The 17,632-nt window shown below is 30.3% G+C and overlaps 1 protein-coding gene across 2 annotated transcripts in view; it reads left to right on the plus strand.

The window, feature by feature from the left end:
* Positions 1–17,632, plus strand: part of Mondo (MLX interacting protein mondo) — a 60,903-nt gene that overhangs the window by 14,944 nt on the left and 28,327 nt on the right. For both annotated transcript variants that reach the window (XM_088262014.1, XM_088262015.1), the window contains exon 2: positions 7,396–7,502. In XM_088262014.1, the coding sequence (XP_088118140.1) occupies positions 7,396–7,502 (107 nt within the window). The remainder of the gene's footprint in view (positions 1–7,395; positions 7,503–17,632) is intronic.

Raw genomic sequence — 17,632 nt, forward strand, 5'->3', positions numbered from 1 at the left:
TGGAAGTATGGGAATAAACAGGGTTTACGATCATAGGCTGGTTTAAACGATCACTATATACGTGAATATTCACCATTCTACACATGATCGACAACCACATTCCTTAAATTTGTTTAAACTTGTATGTATATGATTCATACATCGCTTCATATGCGAGTTCACGGTATTATCTATGGTTGATTTGAGTAAGCTTTATTTAACAGAGACCCTTCTATTTTGAAGAGTCTCTGTGAAATTGTCACATTTGTGTGCATGATCCTTACTGAATTATTTTACATAGTGGAAGACACCTGAAAACATCATTTAAAATATTTTATGACGCTTATAATCTGACCAATTATTTTATTTACATAAAATGTTTGAATTTATTATATTTTAACATCATTATAATGTGATGTAGAATTTAGACACACCCGTAATGCTGTGAACCTATAATAAATACCAATTTTATACATAAGGTATAAAATTCTATGGAATATTCTCTGGAAGTACTATACACAAGAGCAGTGGCGTGCTCAGAGTTTTAAATCAGGTTGGGTAAGGATAAGGCATAGTAGGCAATGGTCGTGTTTCCATATGGAACGCGATTAATCCAGGGTAGGCACTGCTTTTCTGCCTATATAGAATGCACGCCTCTGCACGAGAGTGACGTCTCTCAATTGCTCTACTAAATCAAGATTCACATAGTTGTGTTAACTGTGCCGGGAGCATGCTGTTAATGATAGCGTTTTTCTAACATGTGTTACTCACTTTATATTTTTTTAAATATGCTCAATTTTCAAAAGGTTGACGACTGCTGCCTAGCAATAATTTCTCTCGATATCTGCTATTTTAGTAGATGGCATTCTAATTTGAACTATTTTTAGATTTAATACACTAAAAACACACTTGGAGCGTGTCTCAGATATTTGAACAATATATTACTCGTATACTCTAGCTACCGTAATTGCATTATTATCTCCTGCTTTTATAGATTTGATCAACTTTATTTTATTGATCGGCTTCATTGTTGGAAATTAGAATAGTGGGGGTAAAGAGAAAAGGCGTAAACCGAAAGGGGTAGGTTTGACCCTAACTCCACTAACTAGGGTTACTTTTGGCACTTATTTATTCTTAGCAATAAATACAGCGTATTTGAGGAAAATGGAGCCATCCATACTCCCCGCATTGCATTGCACGGCCAACCCTAAGGTAGCCGACTGGGCAGACCATCAAAGACATGAAATGACAGCTGGGAATCGATATAGCAGAAGGGTAATCCCTCTTAAAAACATGCCACAAGAAGGAAAAGAATAAATACAGTCATTACATTTTTTAGTCTGTCCAAATGTTCACAAATATTGAGATAATGCCCCAGTATGTAAAATAATCCAGTTAGGATCTTGCGTATATCTTTATAAAAGGGCCTCTACTAAATAAAAGCTTACTCAAACCAAAAAAAGATGGCCCCCGTGAACTCAAATAAGAAGCTTTGAGTTGTTGAAATCAAACAATCAAGTTTAGACACCATAAATAGGCTTTTGTCACGATGTTGGATTATAGGCTAATAAATTAATATGAAAAATCACAAGACTATCGATAACATTCTTATTGACATCTGCAGGGAACTAAGGGAGATATTAAAGTTTAAACTTTAGATATTTGAATAAGACGAAAAACGTGCGTTCGCATACGTCATAAAATTTCCGTCATCGAACGTTTTATGACGTCATATGGTTTGTATGGTTTAAAGAGCTGTAATAGTAGTAGTGTGGATTGTTTGTTTACACTACCATTTGTGTTATACAAATATGATGGGAGGGGGGGAGGGTGACCATAGACATCAACAAATAGAGCCGCCAATAATTTAGCAATGACACCAACATTAAAATAACACCATCGTTTGTGTGACGTCATTCATTGCCAACTTACGAAAATAACGTTTTTTTTAAGGCAATTTTTTTAAATGAAAATGATGAATGAAAATATTAATTATATCGGCTGTTATAAACACAAAACGAGTCTAATACAATCCTATAAAGGTTGAGTATGTTAAATTAGATATTCCTCCCGTTTGACAAAGATCCATTGACATCTCATCCGTAGGGTGAATAATCCAATGTCCGATATAATGAATAATATTAATATTTCATATTCTTCTTCACTTATGTTGAGATGTGAAAAAGTAAATACTTTCAATACAGACATCGCATTCGCACTTACTTTCTGAAGCAATAAAAGCACACATATGTATAGTAGTTACTTGGAAAACTCTAAGGTTGCTTCAAGACGAAACCCCTTAACTGCGAGGGTGGCGGCCTTATGACGTCCGATTCCAATCTTCTCCCCTATGGATTTCAAATCTATTTCCTCTCAGCGAAGGCTGCTATGTACCAGCCACCCTTTTATACGCTGCGCTCATCCAATTGATTGCTCTTAAATAGAAAAAATGTCGTCTCTTTATTTTGCCATTATTACCAATAAATTTACCATATTATTTTTTGACATCTCATCAAAGATGAAGAAGAATATGGAAGTCTGGGCATTTGCGACCGTCATAGGCTTAAGTGATCACTTTACACACGTGTAACATTCACAAATTCTACCCATTATTGACAACCACACTACTCAAATTCTTGGAAGTTTTATAGTTATGAACCAATTTTGAAACATTGTTTTTGAATTACTAGAACTTCACTAGAGACATCTATTGGTGAGATGAAAAGAAGCTTTTTATTGAGCAGACACTCTTTTATTAGTGTGTGAAAATACTCCTATAATTGGAGATAGTCCAGATTTGTGAACAAGTATTTGGATGCACTCAAAATGTTGTCAATAAATTTACTAGTCAAATTATGATTACTTTCAAATTTTCACTACGTTTTATTCGAACATGCGCCTGTTTTTATCTATCCATGTGAATGAAAATGTAAACGTTGCAATCGAAAAATCGCTCGTTTTTATTTATCGATGTATAAATTTAAAAAAACTCTTATTTTTATTATTATTATTGCTTCACAAGTCGGCTGTCCAAAGTCAAAACACAAGTAGATTCTACTTAGTCCAAAAATGCAAAAAAACGTACTACAAAAAAATGTCCCTTACTGTGTTTTAAGTTTGGACAGCCGAAGTGTTGTGAAATTAATCGTATCAGAAATGTCCTTTCTATTTGTATTATTTTCCATTTAACCAGACTGAACCCACAGTTATGCGTGGCCGGATACAACTAGTATAATAAGTATATAATAATGATTTTATTAGAATGTTTGGCTGTTTGTAGATTTCGTCTGGAAATTAATGAAGCATTCCGCTCTTCTATTATGATATTTTATCTTTACTATTTGTAATTTTGATTCGATTTGTATAAATTTTAAATGAGTAGTCCACTATAAAACCACGTTAAGTAAAAAAAAAAATTTTTTAGCCAATAGCCCCAATCGGTAGAAAATTAAAAATATTTACGTCCATGTTTAACATAATCTGCCAAAACTCGTTAATTTAGGAATAAAATGGGATGTAAAAATCATTTCTCTTGCTAAACTCGCTATGCAGATCAGTTCACTTTCCAAAATCTCTCAAAAAGCTCAAATTGGTAGAAGATTTAAGGCCCAAGATTTGTTATGTCGCATTCATTCCACTGGAGACCACCGGAGAGGCCACATTTTCTTCACGCCTGATTTAAAAAAAAATCTATATTGGTATTTTTTTTACGTTTTTTTTTAGAATATACAGTATAGAAAAAATATTTTTGTAATATTTTTTAACTCCTAACCTTTCAATAACTCTTTTCTTTTCAACACCATATAATTATTTCGATGAAAAACTTATTTTTTTAATGCAAAAACGCTGTTTTACGAAAAAATCAATGACGTAATATGTTACCTGAATTTAGAGAAAATTAAGTTGCGACTTAACGAATGCTGGCCCTTGATATTCTACCGATTGCTGCCATTGGTTGAAAAACTTAATTTTATAACATAACGTGGTTTGCAAGCGGCCTACTCATATATTGGAGAAATCATCTTTCCTCATAATGAAAATAGTTTAGAATAAATTATTATTTATTATCATGCCATGACCACGATACATGGGTACATTCAGACAACTATAAATATTTGAATAAGCTATGTTTTATTGTTTTCAATTTATGAAACTGTTAACTTTGCTGTTTTTATTTGCGCAGTTGGATTCGGAATACTTGAAAGTACGGAGAACTAATAAGAATTGTACCATAGATCCTAAAAATATTATCCTATACGTTCATTGAAATTTTAATACGAGCAATAACCTCTCGGTCCAAAAAAATGTTCAAGGTGAAATCCAAACGATCAACTACTTATAAAACACACCCATGTCTGGTTTTCATTAAAATTTATCACTCTTGCCACACGATAAGTGATCTGTTGTTTACTAAATGTTATCTCAAAGCAGGCGTCCACGAAAATCTTACATAACTCGTACGTCACAAATTCATTACCATTCATTTATGTAATAAAAAATAGATGTCGCTAGATTCATGAAAAAAAAAAAGAATTTATAATAATATAATAATATGACAAGAAAATCATCTCAAGGTTTTATTTGACTATTATTTTATTTCGAAAAACTTTACCTTTTAAAGAATAGTTTTAATTATGACTTTATTTAAAGAAAATCATCTCTTTGACAATTATTTTATGTTTTAAAAAATTCACCCTTAAAAAGAGTAGTTTAATTAAGACATTTTATTTATTGTACAATATTTATAATTTTTAAAAAACAACATCATCAATAAGAAAAACACATTAAAACACTTATATTTCATTAATTGATTCGGCAGTCACTTTGTGGTGATTTTTTTATTTAAGTTTTACTTATTGAAATAATTTACGTGTAAAAAAGTTTTTATTAATATTACTGTATGTATCCTTCAAGCGATTGTTCGTACATATTTTTAACTTAATAAAATACGTTTTATTGTAGGTCTTTGGTGATTTTTCCTACGCTGAATTTTATAACGATATTTTTTTTATCTAAAGCAATTGCGTAATTAATATTTTTTTAATAACAGTAATTGAAAAACATGCTCATTACTTATATTTAGTAATTAGAGATGTCGCTAGTATAACAGTTTTATCATTTCCAGAGTTTTTCAAATGGTATAATGAGCCGCTTAGGCTCACTGAAAAAAGATTAAATTTAAATATTAGTGTAAATAATAAAATTACATTTTTTTAATTTGCCGTCAAATATATTTTTTAAATATTTAAGATTTATATCCGCAACAACAAATTATAAAAAATCATTAAGCTCTACTGGTTCAATGTGGTTCATCAGGGCAAATTAGTAAAACGTGGGATGGAATTACATTAAAAAGTAAACGAGTTATCCTCGTTATGATAAGTTTAATTTTACTACTCTACTTTTAATTCAAAAGACTTTGGCATTTGTAACTGGTTTTTTCAGGAAGTTAATGATGCCGAAAAAAAGATAATATTTATTTTTTAACTAGTAAAAGTAATGTTTTTTTACTAAGTGTTTACTTCCGTATGTTTTCGATAGGTAGGACAATGTTTTTAAGCATATGTATTTTTTAACGGTCCATAGCCATTTATGTTTTCTTATGACGAACACACGAATGCATATAAAAGGTAATAATTAATAATAATGAAACATGGTTAAACCTGTAATTATAAATTTATTTAGAAATATTTTGATTTTATAGCTAGTTTTTCCATTCTTAGCTCTAATCTAATCTAATTAGTCATGTAGCATACATATGGCGAAGTGCGTACGGATGTGAAATTTTCTGAAATTAGTATATTACATAACATTACGTTATATAAATACACATGTGTAATCTTTAAAAAAATCATATTTCTAAAAACAGTGTGGTTATATTTTACATATTATTTACTAATTTGTAATATTAAATATATGCATAGGGCAATACATGTTATCGACGTAGTCTTATCTTGATCGTTATTGATAGATGTGATCAGTCCTGCGCTTCAGATAGCAGTCCAAAGGGACATTAAATTAATATTGGAATGAAAAATCACTGAGAATTATTTCGACCTCCCTGGGTATCAAACCCAGGGCCTTCAGCACCTTTGTCTTATTGACCTAAAATTAGGAAGGTTTGCCGCAAATAAAATAGTAGATAAGAATGAATGTGAAAAGCAAATATGTATCTATAAGATGGCAATATTCTTACAAATTATTCGTTTTCAATTTGATTTGAACTTTCGAAAATCCATTTTTTTTATAAAAAACATTTACTTTTGTTGTTATTTTTTAACATTTGAGAATTATCAGGAAATTAACTGTAACTCCTAAGCGTTTATTTTTGTGACCTGATCTCACAGATTCAAACTTATTTTATATATATAACATAAATAAATATTTTATAATAATCGTAATTGGAGAATAAAAAAATAGTCAATGGATCAGACAGATTTTATAATTGATATACCTATGAGTAGATTACCTTTTTGCTGTTATCTCTATATTTATAACGACTGAATTTACCATTTTGTATGCCAGTATGGAGCGGTCTTAGATAAAAATTAAACAGATAATGTAAAGAGAAATGATGATATCATTACCATATAATAATTACCCTTTTTTCAACGTATTATTATTAGTTCTACAAAAATTCACTTTCGAAACCATAAACCGTCTGAAAATCATGTCGCACAACTTTTTTTCTACCATCAAAATATCTATATATTTTTCGTCAAATCGTATCGATACTTCATGGTTATTCTAGCACCTTTAAGCAGTTAATTTCTGACTATTTTCTTTAGGCACTTGTTGAGTTTCGGCCTTCATACTGGACTAATGAATGCTGAGCCTTAATACGGGACTACCGTAAAATGTACGACGATAAGAAACTCCCATTTTACCAAAAGACTTTTTTTTAACAAGTGTAAAAAAATGAGAACTTTACATAAAATACTAACATAATATGTCTGCCTCCGTAGTGTAATGGTCAGCACGCTCGGCTATCATTCTGGAGGTCCCGGGTTCGATTCCCAGGGGGGTTCAAATAAATATTTGTGATTTTTTTAACTGTAATATTTATTCAATACTATCCTGGACTGGTTCCTGAAGCGGAGGGTTGATCACCTTTCCTCCATGTGTAAACGATCAAGATAACACTGCGGTATACGACGCAGTGCCCTATGCACCATTGGGGTGCGGATAAGGGTTTTATTATTATTATTATTATTAACATAATATATCGGTAAAAATTTACGATAATGCTAGTTATCACTACATTCTTTGCATGTATTGCCTCGGTACTTCACACAGATTGATGTCCGTCGTAAATTTTACGAATGTCCCGTAATCTAGGGTTATGATTCAGCTGGGTAGTGATGTGGTGTTTGCTTTGTTGAATAGCGTTTTCACACGCGTTTTTTTTTCTTTCAGACAAAAGCTCACTTCGCCGAAATGGAACAGATTCAAAGGAATAAAATTAAGATGGAAAGACAAAATTCGACTCAACAATGTTATCTGGCGGTGCTGGCATATGCAATGTAAGTATACGCAAGTCCTATCCAACAATTTTGTTATCCGATTCGATTCATCTTCCACTGATAGCTTGAGTCTCACTAATTCAGTGTTTCCCAATGACGAATGACGCTAGACAAAAGTTTCATTATATTGAACATTAGGCACGCGGTTTTTGTTCTGACGCGCTGATGGTCGATATTTATTTTTATTTTATACACACATATATATATATATATATATATATATATATATATATATATATATATATATATATATATATATATATATATATATATATATATATATATATATATATATATATATATATATATGTAATAAAATAACTAGGTACCTACCTATACATTTTATTAAGTACTTACAAATAGTACCTACATAAAACAGTTCTACCACCAGATGTCGCATGCGTCGCACAGAATTAAACAAAAGAGATCCGATAGAAAAAATTTAATATTGTTAACTGTCAGAATCAGATAGATAGATAGATAGAAACATATTATAAACATTAATTGAGAATAAACTTTTATTGTCGTTTCTTTAATTACAAAGCAACACATTGTTTATTTTATTATTATACACCCACTTTACATATTATTTACAACCAATTTACAGAAGAAAAATATTACCACGTTATATATATATATATATATATATATATATATATATATATATATATATATATATATATATATATATATATATATATATATGTATATATATATATATATACTTTAAACAATTGTCCGCCTCCGTAGTGTAATGGTTAGCACGTTCGGCTACTGTTCTGGAGGTCCTAGGTTCGATTCCGGGGGGGGGGTCAAATAAATATAAGTGATTTTTCACTCTAATATTTATTCAATACTACCCTGGACTGGTATCTGAAGCGGAGGGCTGATCACCTTTCCTTTATGTGTTAACGATCAAGATAACACGATAAGCGTTTATATGATGCAGTGCCCTATGTACAATTGGGGTGCGGATTAGGGTTTGAAGAAAAGAAGATATTAAACAATGAGTAGATCAATGTAAAAAAATAAGCCTTAAAATAACTGGTGTAAATTTGTATTTATTCACATTTTAAAAATGCATTTTTTTATTTTTTTTTATTTATTTTATGTATTAATTTTAAATCAAACACAGATTTTTTGAGTCTACTAAGTTGTATTTTATTAACAAAAACACATGAAAAATTATATTTTGACAATTGTTTCGCCTTGTTAGGGCATTATCAAACGAATGTCATTAATCAAACGAATTGCATTATTTTGTTTGTCGCATAACCATTATCGTCAACAAACATTCCAAGACAAATTCGACAAGAGCTATATACTCGTATACTAATACACGAGTATGCCTGACCACAAATTATAGTTTAAATATGACAAAGTAATCATAATATGAATATGTAATCTTATAAAGATTAGCGTGCGTCGATGAGGTACTAGGCAAAAATCTAAATTCGCATTATTTGTACATAATGCAAACTATGCCATGTTCTCTCCAGTTCCGCGGCTTCACATGTTAGCCAATGCTTTTGAAAGTATAGATTTATTTAATATATTGTTATTCATCTTGAAGTCTGTACTTTCTCAGCATTTCTACTCCATGTTATAATGGATAAATTTAATCGCTGTGTTTCACTTTCTCTCGCTGCTCGCTGATAGTGTGTGAAGGAGACGTGTATTTACCAGTGCTTACTATTTGTTATTTTATGTTTAAGACTTTTTGTTTCTCTATTAGTGTATTTTTATATTAAGTACTGTATACCATATACCATATGTATTAATCATATTAAAGGCATTAGCCGTTCAATAAAAAAAAATAATATAATATCTTTTTTTTTAATTATGACAGTTCAGTATGCCAACCGAGTTTTCGTAATCAATCGTAATGTCTTTTTTTTTAAATCGAACCCGTCAAATATGAAGTTAATAAACATTTTATAATTTATTTTCCGATTCTAACAAAGTATTTAACTTTATTTTTATAGAAATTAATTGATCAATCATTAGAAATTATTTATCAACTGCTGATGCCAAATGCGATATGTCAGTATGTTTTCTAGGTGATGAATGATTATCTTGATCGTTATTTATTTATCACCTTTTTGATAGTTCCATAATTTGTAGATATTTATATAAATGTGTGTGTGTGTGTGTGTGTGTTTGTGGGTATATTTTTTTTAATAGGTACATCCTACATCCCTTACGCTTTCTTTATTGTGTTCCAAAATTTCCAGATACAAACTAAAAACTTTGTTTTTCTTCATACCATTCCGTTAAATGTATTGTTTTCAATCATTTCCAGATACAAACTAAAAACTTTGTTTTTCTTCATACCATTCCGTTAAATGTATTGTTTTCAAACATTTCCAGATACAAACTAAAAACATTGTTTTTCTTTATACCATTCCGTTAAATGTATTGTTTTCAAACATTTCCAGATACAAACTAAAAACTTTGTTTTTCTTCATACCATTCCGTTAAATGTATTGAAAATCGATCATGGAATTGTTCGCTTTATATTCACTCGCAGAATCAAATCGTAAATAGTCAAACACTTTTTACCCAATAACAAAGCGTTAAACTAGTTTTTTAAACTAGTGGTCGACAAACTGTGGTTCGCATATCGCATGCGGCTCCATGGCCCCTGAAATATATATTTTTAAATTGTATACATTTATTTAAATCACAATTTACACATATCTATAACTTTTTTTTTCCAGAGACCTACCAAGCTTTGTGTGTCTTGTCAGTGGAGTTCTTTTTTAATACATTTTTATTGTTTTTAACGATTTTAACCTAATATAGACACAAAAAAGAGAAAAAAATTAAGAATATAAACATTTTACAATTTTCATAACATTAACTCTTGATCATTTACCGATTCCTTTATTTTGCCTTTGTTCCATATGAATATATTGAATATATTAGTGAAAAATAAATAAGAACTTTGTTCACAGCACTAGTGGTCTGCTTTGGAATATCTGTAGAAAGAAGCCCTGATAATTGTTGGAAGTTGTTTGGAAGACCTGTTGATAACATTTGAATAGTATTCCCGAATCATATGATTAAGATAATCATAAGAACGGCAAACACTAGTTTTTTCGCCTTTTCGGTTCTGAATATTCATGCAAATAATATTTAACCTTAGTGAACCTTATCAAGAGTAGAATGAAAAATCGTATAATTCATAAGAATCTGGCCCTAAAATTAAAAACAACTACATTCAAACCAAATTTTTCGAGCAGATACAAACCCATAGTTCACATTAAGGTAGGATAATCAGTAGCCCGCAACTTAATTTTATTTGAAGCCAGGTAACTTTTTTTATCAACATAAATTGTATACATTTATTTAAACATGTATAATTTTTTTTTGCAGAGACCCACCAAGCCACCTTGTGTGTCTTGTCTGTGGAGTTCTTTTTTAATACATTTTTTATTGTTTTTAACCATTTGTACCTAATATACACACAAAAAATAGAGAAAAATTAAGAATATAAACATTTTACAATTTTCATCAAATTTACTCTTGATCATTAACCCATTTAACGTAATAATTTTTTTTGCTTAAAACACCGTTTTTGTATTGAAAAAAATAAGTTTTTCATTGAAATAAGAATATGTTATTGAAAAAAAATAAGTGATTGAAAGGTAAGAAGTTTAAAATATATCGCTCACTCCTTTCAAGAACGTCATAAATCAAAAAACTTGATTTTTCAGGAGAACGTTTTTAAAGTTTAAAAATATAATACAATATATTAAAAATAAATATCAAGCCACTTATTGAACTTTTTTCTGAGCAACAGATATTTTTAGGTAAAACCTGAAGGTTTTTTCTCAATTTGAAAAATATTTAGTTTATTTAAAAAATAATTAAACAATACCTTTTCTTCAAAATGAAAAAACAACATTTTCTTCCCTGTAGCGGGTAAATATTAAGTTAAAAATATAATTCTTTTTCTGGGGTATAGTACATTTTCTAGGCATTCTGAAAACATGCATAACTCAAAATTGACGATTTTTGATTTATGACGTTCTTGAAAGGAGTGAGCGATATATGGTATGCTCTAAAAAATCAAATTCCAATATATATTCTAAAAAAAAAGTATGCGGACAACACGTGTGGCTTCTCGCGCGGCCGCTCTCTTGCTTAATTTGTATATTTCAGACCTTTTCATTAATATGTTACTACTCAATTTTAAAATGGAAATTCGTATAAAACAACTCACTCTGCAGGGTATAACATTTTTGTTAATATCTTACTACTCGAGAGGTTAAGTTTCAAAAATGCATCTCTCAAGAGTAACCTTATTCTATTTATTGTTTCGGCATTAACTTGGTGGTAAGACATGTTACAATGATTAAAGAAAACACTTCGTTTTTTACCACTTGAGTTTTATTATAGACTACATGTTTCAGAAGTTAAACTACCATCATTCATTATTTTAGTTATTATACAGACCTGAATGATGGAAGTTTAACTTCTGAAACATGTAGTCTATAATAAAACTCAAGTGGTAAAAAACGAAGTGTTTTCTTTAATCATTGTAACCTTATTCGTTGTAACATACTGTGGATATTTGGGTACATTAACTAATGAGTTTGCCGACCACGTATGACGTATAACGTGAATTAACAAGTATAGGTAATCAACACCTGACCGGCGGTTTGATCGACATCAGCTCCTGAACTAAAATAGTGCCCAAATGACGTGCGTGAATTCAATAATACACCATTAATTACCATAACCGGTAACATACCATAATTCTTGCCGCAACTTTATTCTAAATCACTTAAAACATTAATTGATGGCCGCTCCAGACCTACGTATAAATTCTCGAATTTTTAAAACGTTACTCGCAATGATAGAGTTCATTAAGCGTACGGCTGCGCTGAGAGCCGGACGTCACTTCACGCCCTCTTTTAAAAAAATGATATTGGATTTTTTATAGCTAAAATATAACTGTGTTTAAAAATCACCATCAATATTTTATTAAACTTAAATATAAAGTCTACCGGTTTCGAAACTAACCGCTTCTTGATTAAGACTGATTTATACTAGTATTAATCAGTCTTGATAAGGAAGCGGCTAGCTTCGAAACCGGTCGACATTATAATTAAGTTATAATAAAATATTTATATTGATTTTTAAAAAAAAGTTACATTTTAATTATAAAATGAAAAATCACAAAGTTAGTGCTTCAAACATAAATTATATTGGATTTTTAGGTTTATTTTTTTAAATATATTATATATTGAAAATTAAATAGTTTTAAGTTTTTAACTCCAAATGTTACAAAAAATATTTTGCCTCTGTGTATAATTACCTGCATAAATTATACATTAGAGATTTTTATATATATATATATTTTAATTGTACGAGATAGTTAATAAAATTCACGTATTCATCACCGTATGAAGAAATTACCTGCATGTAGATATTCATGTAGTAATTCAAGAACAAGGTTTCTAAATTGGTTCATATATATAGAACTTCCAAGAATTTGAGTGGTGTGGTTGTCAATAATGGGTAGAATTGGTGAATGTTGCACGTGTGTAAAGTGATCACTTAAACCAGCCTATGACGGTCGTCAGCCCCGTAAATGCCCAGACTTCCAAATTCTTCTTCATCTTTGTCAAAAAAATAATATGATTTTTGTAAGTGATGATTTTTATTAGTGTATTCCCTTATTTTATTTTATTATTGTTATTGTACATATTTAAGTTAATATTGTAAAAGGCATCAGCCGTAAATGAAATTAAAATAAACATCATTCGCTCTTTGCCCCTGTCGCGCGTTTACTTCAACGTTCTTCATTTCCGTGTATCCGGTTCAGTTTGGGTTTGTTCACAATTTATAATGTACATTTCCTACCAGACTTCTTTACCCTTTCATCGCGAGTAATTAAATTGGAAAACTTCAATTAAATAACACCAACTTTGTATTTTATTCATTGTTTCGGCATTCACTTTGTAGTAAGATATGAAATTTTAAAAAAATTTTACTTGTTTTCAATTTTTTTTTGACATCTCATCAAAGATGAAGAAGAATATGGAAGTCTGGGCGTTTACGGGGCTGACGACCGTCATAGGCTGGTTTAAGTGATCACTTTACACACGTGTAACATTCACCAATTCTACCCATTATTGACAACCTGACTACTCAAATTCTTGGAAGTTCTATATATATGAACCGATTTAGAAACCTTGTTCTTGAATTACTAGAACTTCACTAGAGACATCTATTGGTGAGATGTAAAGAAACTTTTTATCAAGCAGAAACTCTTATATTAGTATATGAGGTCCGAATCCTGGATTACACTTGTTTTTTTTTTACCACTTTGGTTTATTTTATTATGACGACTAGTTTCGGAAGCTATGCTTTCATCTTCAGGTCTAAATGAAAAGTAAAAATGTTTTTCTTTTATAATTTTGTATTTCATTACATTTCTGCCCTGAGTCATCACAAAGTAAAGATTTTAGATTTTTTATACGTGTAAAAAAATGTGTGCCAGGTTTCCATTAGATTGCTATCCTGTATTTATACAGATACCTGTCTCTTCGTCAGGACAATCACTATACCAGCATGCAAAAAATACTACACGTCACTACTGTAGCAGTATTCACACACTTACAAACTGTATATACAATATGTTAATCACATACGTTTTTCGTCGACCCGAGGACCAACATGCAACAAGGATTGCAGAACAATATGCACTAAAGGCTGATGTCTGATATGCGCTAAGGGTGTTAGTCAAAATAGGTCAGTATATTATTTTGAGAAATAAAAAGACTTGTTTTTTCATCCACTCACATTTTTATTAAAGACCAACTAGTTTCGGCAACAACCTGTTGCCCTCTTCAGGGTTTATTTTATGATAGTCATAAAATAAACCCTGAAGAGGGCAATAGATCGTTGCCGAAACTAGTTGGTTGTTAATAAAAATGTGAGTGGATCAAAAAACAAAGTCTTTTTATTTCTCAAAATATATCACTATGATCCACAAAGTTAATGCTTTTAATATTCAAAATAAAATAAGTCAGGATTGTATAGGTTGAATAGAGTGGGCGGGGTATAAAATGGGTGGTGACAATTTTTTCCAAATCAATTTTGGCGAATCAAAAAGTGAACTTTAAGTAAAATTAATTCGGATATTAACTAAAGGAGAATAATAATAATAAAGATTATTAATTAAATAAAAAAAGAATAGGAAGATAAATTTATGAGGTGAAAGTGGTTGGTAATAGAAGCAGAGGAAGACCGAGGAAAATATGGCATGATCAAGTATTTCCAATATTTGAGATTAGTCAATTCAGGAGTCGGAATAATCGGCGGGTATGCATTAATGTGAAAGAGGCGGAGAATGTTTGCAAAGACAGAGTCGTATGCCGTTCTATCCTCTGCCTACCCTTGCGGAATAATCAGTTCGTTAATTTAATAATTGACATTTAGTTTAAATGTTAATTATTCTGATTGCGAATGTAATGCCTTGAGTATTAAAAATATTCAAAATAAATTGCCATTATTTCAGATGTTTTGATGATGTATTGTTATCTCGCGACATCCGGATTTTTTTTCTAAAATTAATAAATCGTGTGTGAAAGGGTTGAATATGACATTTTGTCTGTCTGTGAAGATGACTTTTGCTCTTTCCTCCCCGATAAGTCGATGTTGTAAACTTAGGTCCGAATGTTTAGTAACATCAGTACTGCAACCAACTATGTAGTTGCCCTCATTCAAAGTGCATTAATAATTGGGTATAATTAATAAACTGAATTATAGTGGAATTTACTTCTTTCCGTAAAACGATTCGTAACCTGAAATTGTCCAAAATGGTCCATTATCATAGTGGAAATCCGGCCGAAAAGAACGATCAGATTGAAATCTCCATAATAAACGTACCAAAATTATTTAAATTTAGAAGTGTAGATACACATTACGATTAAAAAATCAAAATAATTATAACAATTCAAATTAAAAAAAATCAAAAACAGTTCTAAGGTGGTATGGACATCTGGAGCGAATGAATAGCGAGAGAATGACTATGAAAATGTATGTAGCGAATGTGAATGGGAGAACAGAACGAGGACGGCCGAAAAGACTTGGCACGATCAGATCAATCAGAAGCTTAAATGTTGGTGTCAAAAGTCTACGTAATTAGAGGGCATGTACTAGATTTATGGGTGTGAAGGAGGCGAGGAGTGTATGTCAGGACAAAAGAGTATGGCGTTCCATTCTCTCTGCCTACCCCTACGGGATAACGGCGTGATGGTAGTAGTAGTAGTAGTGGAAATCCTATAAAATACAAAGAAAATTCAGTCTGAATTTATAAGATATGGCTTTGTAGTACACCTTGTGATAATTTAATTTATTTACTTTTATTTAGATATTTCGAATACTATTTAAATATATAAAAATGTGAATGTTCGTTTGTCCAAAATCTTAAATCAACAGTTATTTACTGATTGATTTGGAATTTAAACGGAACGTAGCATTCAAATACGCGCGTTTTTGCGTACCTGTGACTGGTGTGTTTCTTCCTGTGCTTTTAAACAATTTTTTCACCGAAATGATGGCAGCGCCATCTGTTGAACGTATCAGGAATAGAATCTGTCACATGGCATTTTAAATTTTTCGATTGCATTATTCTTTCAAATATATTTTGATATTTTCATTGCTTCACAAATGTTATAAAATTTACACATTAGAAATTTGTGATTTCTCTTTTCTTTCTTTTTCATTTTACTAGACTAAGCCACAACAACGCATAAGAATACAACATACCGCTCATTCCTTTCAACAACGTCATATATAAAATCGTCAATTTTCAGTTGTGCAAGTTTTCGGAATGCCCAGAAAATGTACTATATCCCAGCAAAAGCAGAATATTTTTAACTTCATATTTACCATTTTTAATTAATGTTTTACTTAGTAAATACCACTATTTCTTAAAATCTACTGTTCAAACACCGTATGTGAAAATGATGCGGAATGCATCGAAACACGTGTCACAGTAGATTTTAAGAAATAGTGGTATTTACTAAGTAAAACATTAATTAAAAATGGATAGATTTTACCACAAAGTGACTGCCGAATCAATTAATGAAATTAATATTTACCCGCTACAGGGCAGAAAGTGTTGTTTCTTCATTTTGAAGAAAAGGTATTGTTATTATTTTTTTATGTACTAAATATTTTTCAAATGGAGAAAATCATTCAGGTTTTACCAAAAAAGATCCGTTGCACAGTAAAAAGTTCAATAAGTGGCTTGATATTTATTTTAAATACATTGTATTATATTTTTCAACTTTAAAAGCGATCTCCTGAAAAATCAAGTTTTTTTTTATATATGACGTTGTTGAAAGGAGTGAGCGATATTCATAAACAAGTCAACACCGACAATGTCACCAATTTTATTTATTAATAATTAAAATAACAAATACAAAAATAATTTTATTCCATCTTTGAAATGTGGTCCCATAAATGTTTAATCACATTCAGCCGTTAAATATTATATTACATTGTACTGGTGTTGGTAAATTTATATATTACTCACACAAATACAAATGTAATAATCGCGACATCTTTTAATATATTTACTGTACGTTCTTTATCATTTAGTGATAATGAGAGAAATTCATTTGAAACAATTTGTTTAATTATAAAGAGCATTGTAACAGCATGTATAATTCACGTGGGTAATCAAACTTCAACTAGAATACATAGACGTCCTTCACATATTTACATTAAAAAATATATATATATTTTTAACAATATTCGACACAGATTCGTTTTCAACCAAGAAATAGGTTATTTTTCGACTTCGCATCAAAGAAGAATAATATAATCGGTTGTTGCATTTAATCGATTAATCACACGATTATTGAAATTGCACGTTTTGAAGAATTGAAGTGCCTCTAGATTTTATTATGCCCGACACTTAGCACACCTCTATTTATTAAATATAAATCTGTTGTTTGATTTTTTTAACCCTTTTTTTCATTTTGGGATATTATCAACTTTTACTTCTCTTCATTTTATGATTCTTAATTTATGAGTTTTTTGTGAGATCGGACGCTGGATTATTTACTCTACAGATGATATATCATATAATAGGCATCTCAACA

The sequence above is a fragment of the Brachycentrus maculatus genome, unplaced genomic scaffold (genome assembly GCF_059751285.1).
Source record: "Brachycentrus maculatus isolate JH-2025_06_01 unplaced genomic scaffold, ASM5975128v1 h1tg000172l, whole genome shotgun sequence".
Taxonomy (NCBI): domain Eukaryota; kingdom Metazoa; phylum Arthropoda; class Insecta; order Trichoptera; family Brachycentridae; genus Brachycentrus; species Brachycentrus maculatus.